The 15,317-nt window shown below is 36.3% G+C and overlaps 1 protein-coding gene across 3 annotated transcripts in view; it reads left to right on the top strand.

The window, feature by feature from the left end:
* Positions 1-15,317, top strand: part of sptbn5 (spectrin, beta, non-erythrocytic 5) — a 59,141-nt gene that overhangs the window by 37,655 nt on the left and 6,169 nt on the right. For all 3 annotated transcript variants that reach the window (XR_005210527.1, XR_005210526.1, XM_037796268.1), the window contains exons 58-71: positions 2,239-2,406; positions 2,520-2,608; positions 3,824-4,010; positions 4,209-4,277; positions 5,543-5,686; positions 5,774-5,970; positions 6,122-6,326; positions 6,991-7,170; positions 7,252-7,407; positions 8,352-8,569; positions 10,046-10,235; positions 10,331-10,507; positions 11,633-11,740; positions 13,568-14,617. Coding sequence is in view for 1 of the 3 variants with exons in the window: in XM_037796268.1 (XP_037652196.1) it covers positions 2,239-2,406; positions 2,520-2,608; positions 3,824-4,010; positions 4,209-4,277; positions 5,543-5,686; positions 5,774-5,970; positions 6,122-6,326; positions 6,991-7,170; positions 7,252-7,407; positions 8,352-8,569; positions 10,046-10,235; positions 10,331-10,507; positions 11,633-11,740; positions 13,568-14,617 (3,138 nt within the window). In the remaining 2 variants the exon portion in view is untranslated. The remainder of the gene's footprint in view (positions 1-2,238; positions 2,407-2,519; positions 2,609-3,823; positions 4,011-4,208; positions 4,278-5,542; positions 5,687-5,773; positions 5,971-6,121; positions 6,327-6,990; positions 7,171-7,251; positions 7,408-8,351; positions 8,570-10,045; positions 10,236-10,330; positions 10,508-11,632; positions 11,741-13,567; positions 14,618-15,317) is intronic.

The raw sequence follows: 15,317 nt of genomic DNA, 5'->3' as shown, positions 1-15,317 counted from the left end.
GTGTATGCTATATTTAGAATATTTTCAGCCCTTTACCTCGCCGTCAGACAGCCCTTTACCTCGCCGTCAGACAGCCCTTTACCTCGCCGTCAGACAGCCCTTTACCTCGCCGTCAGACAGCCCTTTACCTCGCCGTCAGACAGCCCTTTACCTCGCCGTCAGACAGCCCTTTACCTCGCCGTCAGACAGCCCTTTACCTCGCCGTCAGACAGCCCTTTACCTCGCCGTCAGACAGCCCTTTACCTCGCCGTCAGACAGCTCTTCACCTCGCCGTCAGACAGCCCTTTACCTCGCCATCAGACAGCTCTTCACCTCGCCGTCAGACTTATTTGATATTCTGATTTATTTTTTATATTTTTCTGACATTCTTTTTTAAAACTTTTTTTCCAACATTTTTTAAAACCTTTTTTTCTGACATTTTTCAGACATTTTTTCCGACATTTTTTAAAACTTCTTTTCAGACATTTTTTTAAAACTTTTTTTCTGACATTTTTCAGACATTTTTTAAAACTTTTTTTCTGACATTTTTCAGACATTTTTTAAAACTTTTTTTCTGACATTTTTCAGACATTTTTTTTTTTACTTTTTAAAAAACTTTTTTTTTTTTTACATTTTTCAGACTTTTTTTTTTACTTTTTTCTGACATTTTTTAAAACTTTTTTTCCGACATTTTTTAAAACTTCTTTTTTGACATTTTTTAAAACTTTTGTTTCTGACATTTTTCAGACATTTTCTTTTTTACTTTTTAAAAAACTTCTTTTTTTTTTTTACATTTTTCTGAATTTTTTTCTGACATTCTTTTTTAAAACTTCTTTTCCAACATTTTTTAAAACCTTTTTCTGACATTTTTCTGACCTTTTTTTCAAGTTTTTGTTCGGACGTTTTTTTTCCCTTTTTTTTGACATTTTTTTAAAACTTTGTTTTGACATTTTTTTAAAACTTGTTTTTTGACATTTTTTAAAACTCGTTTTCTGACATTTTTCAGACATTTTTTTTTTTACTTTTTAAAAACTTTTTTTTTTTACATTTTTCAGACTTTTTTTTTTTAACTTTTTTCTGACACATTTTTTAAAACTTTTTTTCCAACATTTTTTAAAACTTTTTTTCCGACATTTTTTAAAACTTCTTTTCTGACATTTTTTAAAACTTTTGTTTCTGACATTTTTCAGACATTTTCTTTTTTACTTTTTAAAATTTTTTTTTTTTATTTTACATTTTTCTGAATTCTTTTCTGACATTCTTTTTTAAAACTTCTTTTCCAACATTTTTTAAAACCTTTTTCTGACACAGTTTTTGTTCGGACGTTTTTTTTACTTTTTTTGACATTTTTTTTAAACTTTTTTTTGACATTTTTTTAAAACTTGTTTTTTGACATTTTTTAAAACTTTTTTTCTGACATTTTTCAGACTTTTTTTTTTACTTTTTAAAAAACCTTTTTTTTGACATTTTTCAGACTTTTTTTTTTTACTTTTTTCCGACATTTTTTAAAACTTCTTTTTTGACATTTTTTAAAACTTTTGTTTCTGACATTTTTCAGACATTTTCTTTTTTACTTTTTAAAAAACTTCTTTTTTTTTTACATTTTTCTGAATTTTTTTCTGACATTCTTTTTTAAAACTTCTTTTCCAACATTTTTTAAAACCTTTTTCTGACATTTTTCTGACCTTTTTTTCAAGTTTTTGTTCGGACGTTTTTTTTTCCTTTTTTTTTACATTTTTTTTAAACTTTTTTTCTGATATTTTTCTGACTTTTTTTAAAAAACTTTTTTTTTTGACATTTAAAAAAAAAAAAAAAAAAATTCGACATTTTTTTAAAACTTTCTTTTCGACATTTTTTTTTGACATTTTTTAAAACTTTTTTTTCGACATTTTTTAAAAACTTTTTTAAAAACTTTTTTAAAAACTTTTTTAAAAACTTTTTTTCGACATTTTTTTAAAACTTTTTTTTCGACATTTTTTAAAACTTTTTTTTCTGCAAAAGTTGTCAATAAAGATTGGTTTGAAAGCTCCGAGGCAGGTGAAGTGTGTTTGCTAGCAGAGGTCTGTACGGGTCACAATGCTAACAAGGCAGAAACGTGCTGCCTTCATCATCTGAGCCATCCTATCTGCTGAAACAAGTTTGCGTTGGATTATCTCACCAACAAAAATAAAATGTCACTAATGAACTGGACAAGAGGAGTGAAATGGAAATCCGTTAGTAGAACGGTTTTCAAGCATTCGTTGTGTGTGTTTTGTTCAGGCGCTGCAGTTCCAGCGTTCGTTGGACGACATGGAGCAGTGCGTGGGCTCCGTGGAGAGCGAGCTGACCGACGAGGACTGTGGCAGCGACCTGCCGTCCGTCAACAGGCTGCTGAAGGCTCTGCAGGGCCTGGAGGAGGAGGTGGACGGACACAGAGACAGAATCCAGGTACGCCACTACGTCCACTTCCTGTTTCACTTCCTGTTTCACTTCCTCCGCTGAGGACGTTGTGAATCTGAGGGACGAGGATGATGGAGTAAAGATGTATATTCATCTAACAGGGTCTGGTGGAAACAGCAAAGAGCTTCCAGTCTCAGGGGAACTTCCTGGCTGAGGAGATCCAGATCAGAGTGGCTCACACCATCAACAGGTCTGACAACTCCTGACATCTGGATTTATGTTTATGTGTCACCACAGCTGGAAGAAGTATTCTGTGGTTTCTTGACAAAAAAGTTTTTCTCGTAATTTTGGGAGTTTAATCAAGAAGAACATTCAAGTCTTTTTTTTTCTCAGAAAATGTTAGTTTTTTCTCGTAAATTTACGACTTTAATGTTAGAAATTCTCTGTTTTTTTCTCATAAATTTGGGAGTTTTTTCTTGTAAATTTACCACTTTAATCTCAGAGAATATTCAACGTCTTTTCTTATAAATTTTTATTTTTTTCTCGTAAATTTATGTCTTTAATATCAGAAATTCTGAGTTTTTTTCTCGGACATTTGTTTGTTTTTTCTTGTAAATATACCACTTTAATTTCAGAGAATATTCAACTTTTTTTCTGGTAAATTAGTGAGTTTTTTTCTGGTAAATTTACGACTTTAATGCTTGAAATTCTCAGTTAATTCTTATAAATTAGTGAAGTATTTCTTGTAAATTTACCACTTTAATCTTAGAGAATATTACATTTTTTGTCTTGTAAATCTTTTTTTTTTTTTCTCGTAAATTTAGGACATTAATCTCAGAATTTCTTTTTCGTAAATTTGAGTGTTTTTTATGTAAATTTACCACTTTAACCTCGGATTATTACATTTTTTTCCTTTAAATTTTTACTTTCTTGTCGTAAATTTATGTCTTTAATCTCAGAAATTCTCAGTTTTTTCTGGTAAATTTGTGTGTTTTTTCTTGTAAATATACCACTTTAATCTCAGAGAATAATCAAGTTTTTTTTCCTGTAAATTACTGAGTTTTTTCTTGTGAATTTAGGATTTTTTCTCTGAATATTACCCCCCTCCCCTGGCTGCGTAATTCATGTATTTTTAACTACAACGGCCCTAAATACACCATCGTAGAAACCAGGATATAAAAAGTTAGAAGTTAAAAAAGTTAAAATGTTTAAAAGTTTCTTTTTTTTTATAAAGTTTAATAAACAACAACAAAAGCAATGACTACCCAAACGGTCGTAAACATCCCAGTTTGCTTCCTGCTGTGTTTACTGTAGTTGTGTGCAGTGAGCAGTTTCTGCCAGCCTGTCTGATCGTCTGACTTCTCTCCTTATTATGACTCATCAAGATGTGATAAACAGGAACTATAGGTACCAGAAGTTTACGTTACGCTCAGCAGTATTAACAGCAGTAACTGTGCTCCGTCAGGTACAACGGTCTGTCGGAGCCCCTGCAGAGTCGGAGGGAGACCCTGGAGGCCTGGCAGGTTCTGTTCCAGTTCTACAGAGACCTGGAGGAGGAGGTGGCCTGGCTGAGCGACAGACTGCCCTCCGTCACCGCTAAAGACTGGGGGGGCTCGCTGAGCAGCACCCAGCAGCTGCTCCACAAGCACCAGGTGATCACACACACATCATTAATAGAATAATAATCAGCATTAAATACTGTTTATGTGTGACAAGTGACATAAAGATATATAAAGACATTTTTATCTTCAATACCTCAATAATATGAAATCTGACTCATTTAAATGGACCAATTAAAAACCCGTCTAACGAGTTCAGGTTTAACTTTGTGCTGGTTTGTGTTGTTTCAGGCTGTGATGCAGGAGATCTCAAGCCGCGCCCCATTGGTCCAGGCAGTTCAGGAGGCGGGGCATAGCCTGGTGAGGAGCTGTCACTCATTAAGTCCTACTGTCAGATCGTCAAGTCCTTGACGGCTCTCTCACAGACATTTTGAGCCCTTTATGAACACTTTCCTTAAGTCTGCATTCATAGCATTGTGACGTTAAACACGGGGTAACCATGGTTACTAGGGGATGTCCGCAGGCGTAAAAAAAAATTAAAGGTAAACAAAGAGGGCGGCACATGAGTGTTCATCCAGGTATATTTAAATTTACACAGGAACATAAGCATTAAGTATTGATGATGGTACATTAAAACAGAGTAATGCAGCATTAGATTATATATATTAGATTATATTACACAAGTGGTTTATTCATCAACCACTTCTTTTAATTTTGCATAATGACGTTTGACAAAAACAAGTAAATAGATTGTTTTCCTCGTAAGGCCAGAGCCTGGAGGACGTTCAGATAGACAGTAAAATACGTAAAGTACAACTGCTGACATCTGGATTTATGTTTATGTGTCGCCACAGCTGGAAGAAGTATTCTGTGGTTCCTTGACAAAAAAGTTTTTTTTCGTAAATTTGGGAGTTTAATCAAGAAGAAAATTCAAGTCTTTTTTTTTCTCATAAATTTTAGTTTTTTCTCGTAATTTTACGACTTTAATTTTAGAAATTCTCAGTTTTTTCTCATAAATTTGGGAGTTTTTTCTTGTAAATTTACCACTTTAATATCAGAGAATATTCAACTTTTTTTCTTATAAATTTTTATTTTTTTCTCGTAAATTTATGTCTTTAATATCAGAAATTCTGAGTTTTTTTCTCGTACATTTGTTTGTTTTTTCTGTTAAATTTACGACTTTAATGTTATCTCATATTTTTATGTTTTATGTTGGGTGGTGCTGATTGGCTCTCATAACGGACCGCTGGATGCTACTGAACCACCGTCAGTCAGGAGGATTCAAACTATTCTTAATCATTCAACCTGTTTTTTTATCAGATAATGAGAAGAAGAGAACATTTTATGTGACATAATTTTCACTAAAATGACAGAAATGTTCAATATAATCTGACGACTAAACAGGACGAAGATTAAATAAAAACTAAAATCAAATGACTTTTCGGCGACTAAAACTATGAAGGATAAAAATGACTAAAATAAGACTATAACTAATCAGTATTTTCATCTTAAGACTCAGACTAAATGTAAAATAGCTGCAGAAATCAACACTGAAAGAGTGAAATAACAAGTTGGAGAGGACATTTACAGTCTATTAACGACTACATCACTTTGACCTTTCGCAGGTCAGAGGTCGTCACTTTGCGTCTCACGACATCCGGGAGCGTCTGGAGGAGTTGAAGAGTCTCCACGAGGAGCTGCTGACGGAGGCGGAGAGGAAGGGGAAACTCCTGCAGGAGGCGCTCAGCATCAACACCTTCCTCTCTGAGGTGAGGATTCAAATACAGAGTTTATGCGTACTGTAACTTCCTGTCAGATGACTTCCTGTTCGTATAAACCTGTGTGTGTGTGTTGAGGTGTCGGAGCTGGAGCTGTGGTCGGAGGAGCAGCGGTCAGGTCTGGAGTCTCGGGACTGTGGGAGGAGCGAGGAGGCGACGGAGGCCCTGCTGAGGAGGCTGGACTCTGTGGACGTGGAGCTGGACAACCAGAGGAGGACGGTGGAGAGGCTGCAGGAGGGTGGAGCCTCGCTGCAGCACCTGGGACATCCCAACAGGTAAACAGACACACGGCAGGGTCACCTGTAGGAACACCTGTACGCTCAGGAGGAGGCTGTGAGCTCTGTATGAGCTTCTTCAGGTTGAAGTTTGTCCTCAACGTTTTTTCACCCTTCAAAACAAAGTTGTGTCTCTGTGCGTCTGTCTCAGCCACCTGGTCAGAGAGTCTCTCCCAGGCATCCTGGAACGCTTCGAGACTCTCCTCCGACTCTCCGCCGCTCGCCGCGCCGCTCTGGAAGACCAGCTCCGCCTCTACGTGTACGAGAGGGAAGCCAAAGAACTACAAACATGGCTGACCTCCAAGAAGACCGTGGCAGAGTCCAAGGACTGCGGACAAGATCTGGAGGACGTAGAGGTGAGTCACACAAGTACCGAACGCTAGAGCTAGTAGGTATCTCATACAGTTTCTCATTTTAATAAGACATTTACTTTTAGACTGAAGACTTTAGCAAAACTCCAGTACGACTGTTTGTGTTCAGATAACATTTAACATTTTAGAACTTTATTTGGTTAGATGAAAAATATGGAGTCATAGTAGTGCCATAAAGAATATTTTAATAAATAAATGAATAAATGTGGAAATATAAAGAGAAATAAAAGATAAGTAAAAAAAATAAATGTGGAAATATAAATATAAATAACAAAATATAAAAGAATAATTATAAACATTTTCATTTATTATCACATGTATTTGTCCATTTATTTCTGTATATATTTATGTATTTTGAAAATATATTTATTTATTTATTTTTTTAATATACATTTCTTTAATTTTTTCTGTATTTTTTTTATTTATTTATTTTTATATAATGCAAGTTATTTATATTTATCCCTTTATTTCTTTCTGTATTCTTTTTTTATTTATTTATTTTTATATAATGTAATTTATTTATATTTATACCTTTTATTTATTATTCTATTACCTATTGCAAGAAGAAAACAGAAAGTTTTGGTGCTGAATGCAAACTGTGTCTTTGAAACTGTAAAGCCGCTCAGACCTCTCCTCCCTCCACCTGCAGGTCCTCCAGAAGAAGCTGGAGGTTCTGGTGTCGGAGATGTCCGGTCTGGGTCGGAGCCGGCTGACCACAGTGCAGCAGCTGGGCAGAGGGCTGCAGCAGGACGGCCAGGCCCGGAGGAGGGACGACGCCCTCAGCGGGCTGTGGGACGACCTCAACCTCAGCATCAGGACCAGAGAACAGGTACGGCGGTAGACCTGATACCTGAGCTGCTTGTGCATGTGTCACAGTCTGGAGGGTGACAGTCTGTCCCGTGTCCTCCAGAACCTGCAGTCGGCGAGAGAGGTCCATCAGTTTCACCACGATGTGGACGAGCTGAAGGGCTGGATGGCTGAGAAGGAGGCGGTGCTGGACTCGGAGGATCAGGACCACGACCTGCACTCCGTCCAGACTCTGCTGAGGCAACACGAGGCGCTGGAGGTAGGAGCGTCTGCAGGGACTCCCGATAACCGCAGGACATGATATATAAAGTACCAGAGTATCTGTGGGAAACGTTGATGTCTTCACACTGAGCTGCATCATGAAGAGAGAAAATCTAACAGGAACTTTGTAAAGAAATAAATAAATGTAGAAATATAAAGAAGAATAAATAAAATAATAAATAAGTAAATAAATAAATGTGGAAATATAAAGAGGAATAAATAAAATAATAAATAAGTAAATATATAAATGTGGAAATATAAAGAGGAATAAATAAAATAATAAATAAGTAAATATATAAATGTGGAAATATAAAGAGGAATAAATAAAAGAATAAATAAGTAAATAAATAAATGTGGAAATATAAAGAGGAATAAATAAAAGAATAGATAAGTAAATAAATAAATGTGGAATATGCAATAAATATATTACATAATGCAGTCTGACCAGAGGTGGTACTCAGATCTTTTACTTCAGTAAAAGTAGTAATACCACAGTATAGAAATACTCTAATACCAGTATTTGTCTTGCAGGCAAATATTTTAGAAATTTAAGTTTAAAAGTATCAGCATCAAAATATACTTAAAGTACCAAAAGATAATCATTATCCAGAATAATATATATTATGTTATTGTATTATAATTACTGAAGTAAATTCACATTTATTAGTTGATTACATTTTCTATTAATAATCTAAATCTATTAAGTAACTAAAAATAAATAAATATAGTGCAGTAAAAATGTACAATATTTGCCTTAGAAAGAAGAGTATAAAATAACAATACTCAAGTAAAGTACAAGTATCTGAAAGTAGTGCAGACGTGGGCAGCGTGGTCCTGTTAGAGGTTGTAAGACCTGTAACCTGGCTGGTGTAGAAGTAAGTAGAGAACAGTTGACCTTCAGTTGACCTTCAGCTGACCCGCCTTGTTGTTGTGGACCATCAGAGGGACCTGGTTCTGATCTCGGAGGAGGTGACCAGGAGCCGAGAGGAGGGCCGGGCTCTGAGCCGACGCCAGCCTCAGGCCAGAGCCGCCGTGACTCAGAGGCTGGAGGAGCTGGAGGCCTGCTGGACCAGCATCCAGGACAAGGCCTCCCAGCGCCGAGCCAGACTGGGCCAGGCCGAAGACGTGCAGAGATACCTGTCCCACTGGACCGAGCTCATGTAGGTCCTCCTCACATCTCAATACTGTTTAAGATAAATAAATAAATGTCATTAAATGTAGCAAAAATAATACTAAAAATAAATGTAGCTATTAATTAATTAATAAAATGTCATAAATTTATATTTTTGTTTATTTATCTTTGTATTAATTCCTTGATTTCTTTACTCTTCTGTTTAATTTTCTCTTTTATTTATTAATGTATTTGTTTGTATTAATTTAAAAAATATATGTTATTTTTGCACTTATTTTTTATATATTTATTTTTGTATTTATTTTTATTTATTTATTTTTGCATTTATTTTTAAATATATTTATGCATTCATTCATTAATTTATTATTATTTATTTATTTATTTCTGCACGATTTTCCCTTTGCATTTATTTATTCCCCCAAACAATTTTTTTTTATGTATTCTTGTCTTTATACATTTCTGCCTCATTATGCAAATGAGGGGTCTGTATACATAAATACATACATTTAAAAATAAATATAGGGCGCCTGGGTTAGCTCAGTTGGTAGAGCGGGCGTCCATGTATTAAGGCTTGGTCCTGACCGCGGCGGCCCGGGTTCGAATCCGGCCTGTGGCCCTTTCCGCATCCACTCTCTCCCCCCTTTCAAGACTCTATCCACTGTCCTGTCATAAAAATGGAAAAATGCCCCCAAAAAATAACTTTAAAAAAAATAAATAAATAAATATAAAATAAATTAAAAAAATGAATGCAAAACTAAATATTTTAAAATTAATAAAAATAAATACATAAATAAATAAAAGGGGAAATTAAGCAGAAGAGTAAATAAATAAGGGAATTAATACAAAGATGACCAAATAAAGAAGCAAATTAAAACAGAAATATCAATTTATGTCACATTTTATCAATTATTTTTTTTATATTTTTGCTACATTTAATGACATATTTATTTATTTATTTATCAAGTCATTTATTTATTTATTTATTTTTTATTTTGGTAGTTTCCCAGCAGGATATTTAGACATTTCAGTTAGAAGACTGAACTTGTCGGCGCTCTCTGGTGGACAAACGATGTAACTGTGACTAGATATTACCTTTGGTACACTCTTGTTTTTATGATTATTTCTTTTAACTTAAAGACAGAAACATAAAATGATCAGTCAATGAAAGATTTCGTTAAATCCGGCCAATAGTAGAGGCCATGCCATCACCTGTAGTAAGAAGTAAGAAGTCAGGTGTTTTCAGAGAATGGACTTCATGATAAGTTCTAGTATGTATTCCCTGTGTTACCATAGCGCTTTATACTCTATTAACTACTAATATTTTTGCACAAAAGCCACTGTTTTTGTTTCTTGTCAGCACTTTTCTGCTCCTTAAAGACATCTAGTCAACTTGATGTCTGATTATTAGCTCAGAGAAAATCAGAAGGTATTTTCTACTCTGGGACAGGATGTACAGAAAAGACAGTGTGTCTTCATGAAAGTGGACGTCTGTGTTGTGTCCCAGGGCCTGGCTGAGGGAGATGCTGTCTCTGGTTCGGGGGGAGGCGCTGAGCGTGGAGGGAACCGACCTGGAGCAGCTCCTCAAGAAACACGACGAGTACCGCGTCCAGATCGACCGACAGCTCGGCAAATCACAGGCTGCGAAGGAGGAAGGAAGGCGCCTGATAGAGGGAGGGAACTTCATGTCCCCGGAGGTAAGACGGACACATTCAGAGGAGGACGGTCTGCTGATGTCTGCTTAAACCTGACGTCCCGATCCTCCTCCTCTTCCTCCTCCTCTTCCTCCCAGGTGGAGGAGCGTGTCTGCGAGCTGGAGGAGCTGGAGGTGCGTGTGGAGAAGGTCTGGGAGGAAACCCGCCTCCTGTATGAGGAGGAGCTGGAGATTAGTCTCCTGCAGAGGGAGCTGGAGCAGGCGGAGCGCTGGCTGAGCTCCTACGAAAACACTCTGATGGCCGAGGACTACGGGGTACGTCTCTAGACCACAACCAGGACGGGTCCAGGACTGAGCATAAATAAATACATTAATAAGGGGTGAAATGCAAAGGGAAAATCGTGCATAAATATATAAATACATACATTTAAAAATAAGTGCAAAAATGAATCAATAAAAAAAGAATACATGCAAAAAAAAGAAAAAAAAATTTAATAATTTATAATAAAAAAAAAAACATAAATAAATTAAATAGAAAAGTAAATAAATAAGTTTGGAGAAATAATTAAGGAGTGAAATGCAAAGGGAAAATCATGAATAAATGAACTAATAAATGCATAAATACATACATTTAAAAATAAATATAACATAAATAAAACAATATGTGCAAATTATAGATCAATAAATAAAACTAATACAAAAATAAATATATGAATAAATGGAAAAATGCATGAAAATAAAAAAATAAAAAGGGAAAATTAAATAGAAGAGTAAATAAATAAGTTTGGAGGAATAATTAGGAGGGAAAAACAGAAATAAATAAATACATTTAAAAAAAAAAACATGCAAAAATAAATGTAATAATTTATAGAAATATATACATAAATAAATAAAAGGGAAAATTAAATAGAAGAGTATATAAATAAGTTTGGAGAAATAATTTAGGAGTGAAATGCAAGAGAAAATTGTATTAATTATATTAAATATATATATTAAATTATATTTATAAATTAATAAATGCATAAATACATTTAAAAATAAATAAAACATAAGGGCAAAAATAAATACTTACATTTAAATAAATAATATAATGCCAATAATAAAAAATACATAAATAAATGCAAGGTAAAATTAAACAGAAGAGTAAATAAAAAAGGAAATTAATACAAAGATAAATAAATAAAGAAGCAAATTAAAACAAATATCAATTTATATCATATATGTTACATTTATTTATTATATTTTTGCTTCATTTAATAACATTTATTAATATTTATTTATATAGTCATTTATTTTAGATTTCTTTGAGACCAGGATTAATAGACTGTGTCTCAAAGTGACTGTTAGCAGGGACTGACGGGGACAGTAGGTCTACATCACTCTCTCTCGCTCTCCATGACTCCGTTCAACGTGGTGGTTCTGTTCTGTCGGTTCCTCCAGGACTCGGTGTCGGATGTTCTGGAGCTCCTGAAGAGGCAGGAGGACTTGGAGGCCATGATCCAGGCCCAGAGCGAGCGCTTCATCGCACTACAGAAGAAGAAAACACAGGTTGGTTGGTAACTTGACTGGACCGAATACTATGACTGTGTTGGAAACCGCCTACTGCATACTACTGATGAATGCAGTATACAGTACATACTGCATACTACTGATGAATGCAGTATACAGTACATACTGCATACTACTGATGAATGCAGTATACAGTACATACTGCATACTACTGATGAACGCAGTATACAGTACATACTGCATACTACTGATGAACGCAGTATTTAGTATACAGTACATACTGCATACTACTGATGAACGCAGTATACAGTACATACTGCATACTACTGATGAACGCAGTATTTAGTATACAGTACATACTGCATACTACTGATGAACACAGTATTTAGTATACAGTATATACTGCATACTACTGATGAACACAGTATTTAGTATACAGTATACAGTACATACTGCATACTACTGATGAACCCAATATTTAGTATACAGTACATACTGCATACTACTGATGAACACAGTATTTAGTATACAGTATACAGTACATACTGCATACTAATGATGAACGCAGTATTTAGTATACAGTACATACTGCATACTACTGAAGAACGCAGTATTTAGTATACAGTACATACTGCATACTACTGATGAATGCAGTATTTAGTATACAGTACATACTGCATACTACTGATGAACGCAGTATTTAGTATACAGTATATACTGCATACTACTGATGAACACAGTATTTAATATACAGTACATACTGCATACTACTGATGAACGCAGTATTTAGTATACAGTACATACTGCATACTACTGATGAATGCAGTATTTAGTATACAGTACATACTGCATACTACTGATGAACGCAGTATTTAGTATACAGTATATACTGCATACTACTGATGAACACAGTATTTAATATACAGTACATACTGCATACTACTGATGAACGCAGTATTTAGTATACAGTACATACTGCATACTACTGATGAATGCAGTATTTAGTATACAGTATATACTGCATACTACTGATGAACGCAGTATTTAGTATACAGTATATACTGCATACTACTGATGAACCCAATATTTAGTATACAGTACATACTGCATACTACTGATGAACACAGTATTTAGTATACAGTACATACTGCATACTACTGATGAACGCAGTATTTAGTATACAGTACATACTGCATACTACTGATGAACGCAGTATACAGTATACAGTACATACTGCATACTAATGATGAACGCAGTATTTAATATACAGTACATACTGCATACTACTGAAGAACGCAGTATTTAGTATACAGTACATACTGCATACTACTGATGAATGCAGTATTTAGTATACAGTACATACTGCATACTACTGATGAACACAGTATTTAATATACAGTACATACTGCATACTACTGATGAACGCAGTATTTAGTATACAGTATATACTGCATACTACTGATGAACACAGTATTTAGTATACAGTACATACTGCATACTACTGATGAACACAGTATTTAGTATACAGTACATACTGCATACTACTGATGAACGCAGTATTTAGTATACAGTATATACTGCATACTACTGATGAACACAGTATTTAGTATACAGTACATACTGCATACTACTGATGAACACAGTATTTAGTATACAGTACATACTGCATACTACTGATGAACACAGTATTTAGTATACAGTACATACTGCATACTACTGATGAACGCAGTATTTAGTATACAGTATATACTGCATACTACTGATGAATGCAGTATTTAGTATTTAGTATACAGTACATACTGCATACTACTGATGAACGCAGTACAAGTACTATTTTCTCTCTTTGCTCTGGTGTTTTGTTCTCAGAGGGAGGAGAGACGTGATGGAGATGAGAACCTTCAAGACAGAAAACCTCCAGCCAGAGTTACGTCTCTGAGGAGAAAACCGTCGGATCCAAACACCCCACGGAGGCCCTCCTCCTCCTCCTCCTCCTCCTCCTCCTACTCCTCCAGAGACATCGTGCGTCGAGTCAGCAGCGGCAGGAGGACGGACAGAACCGTCAGATCGTCCGCGCTGGACAAGAGAACCAGTCCTTCTGTTAGTCCCCCGCCAAGCCCGTCCCTCCAGCCCGACTCCAGGAGACGCTTCAGGGCCAGCAGGAAGAGATGGGAGGCGGAAGAAGACGCCAGCAGTCCTCCCACTGGTCCCAGCTCCGGCCCGACTGTACCGCCCTGGAGAAGTCCAACCAGCCTCTCAGACTCGACGCCTGACTCCTCCTCTCCAAAACACCCTCCGTCTCCGGCGCCGTCCTCCCCTCAAACCTCAGTCTCTTCTTCTTCGTCTCCTGAGAAAGACCATCGTTTCAGATCCAAACCTCCTCTGGCTCCAAAGCCCAGAATCCCCTCTACAGAGCAGACGCTGGGACGCCGCTCTGATCCCCCGAACCAACCGGAGAAGCCCGCCACACCACCTGACTCACCTCCACTGATCAGAGAGCTTGTTGCTCCCACTGAGCCGCCGTCACCACCGTCACCACCGTCACCACCGTCACCACCGTCACCACCGTCACCACCGTCACCGCCTCCAGCGGTCCCAGAAAGATGTTCTCCCCCTGAATCACCTTCAGCGAGGAGAGAGCTCCACAACGAGCCCGATCCTGCTGATCCTCCACCTACTGCTGAACAGGTCACACCACCCGACTCCCCGACGGCTGCACCAATCACAGAGGAGGATGCTGACGGTGCTCTGTCTCCTCCACAGCGACGGGGGAAGTTAGACGGTCTACCGGAGGAAGAAGCCGGTCTACCAGAGGAAGAGGCCGGCCTCCCCGGATCCACAGCGGAGGTAAAAACTGCAGAGCAGCCAGTGAGGATGGAGGGGACGCTGGAGATCAAACTGAAACAAGGAGGAAACAAGGTGAGAGACTGCTGACATCACACAGGTGTATTAAAGGGAGAGTTAAGGTGTTCCTCAGTGGGGTTATATGAGGTACTTCTCCATAGTCAGTGTGTTACTACAGTAGATGGAGTTTGGAGAAACAGACAGGAGTATTTATAATATTTTCACTGCTTTCCCCTCTGACGGGGGACTGAAGCCGTTATATCGCTCTCTTCAAAGCCACCAGACTCCATTCACAAAAACACGTATTTAACCTGTCAGAACAGGAGAGTAGCTGGTCTACCGCTGCATCCATCAGTTAGTTAGTTTGTGTTATTCTGTGACTTTAGTGTTTTAAAGGGTTAAGACTTTTTTTGTGCGATTAATTCACACATCAAAATATATATTCAAACTATTGTTTTTGTCATGCTTTCATCGACGAGTTTAGACTTTAAACTTTTTTTGGGACATTTTTTAAAACTTTTTTTTCTGACATTTTTCAGACATTTTTTTTTTTTACTTTTTAAAAACCTTTTTTTTTGACATTTTTCTAAATTTTTTTTCTGACATTCTTTTTTAAAACTTCTTTTCTGACATTTTTTAAAACTTTTTTTTCACAAACATTTTCTGACCTTTTTTTCAAGTTTTTGTTTGGACATTTTTAGGGTTTTTTTTCGACATTTTTCAGAATTTAAAAAAAAGAAAAGATTTTGGACATTTTTAAAAACGTTTTTTCTGA

Source organism: Sebastes umbrosus, chromosome 16 (genome assembly GCF_015220745.1).
Source record: "Sebastes umbrosus isolate fSebUmb1 chromosome 16, fSebUmb1.pri, whole genome shotgun sequence".
Classification (NCBI taxonomy): Eukaryota; Metazoa; Chordata; class Actinopteri; order Perciformes; family Sebastidae; genus Sebastes; species Sebastes umbrosus.
The sequence above is the reverse complement of the archived record's forward strand: the minus strand, read 5'-3'. Positions and strand labels throughout refer to the sequence as shown.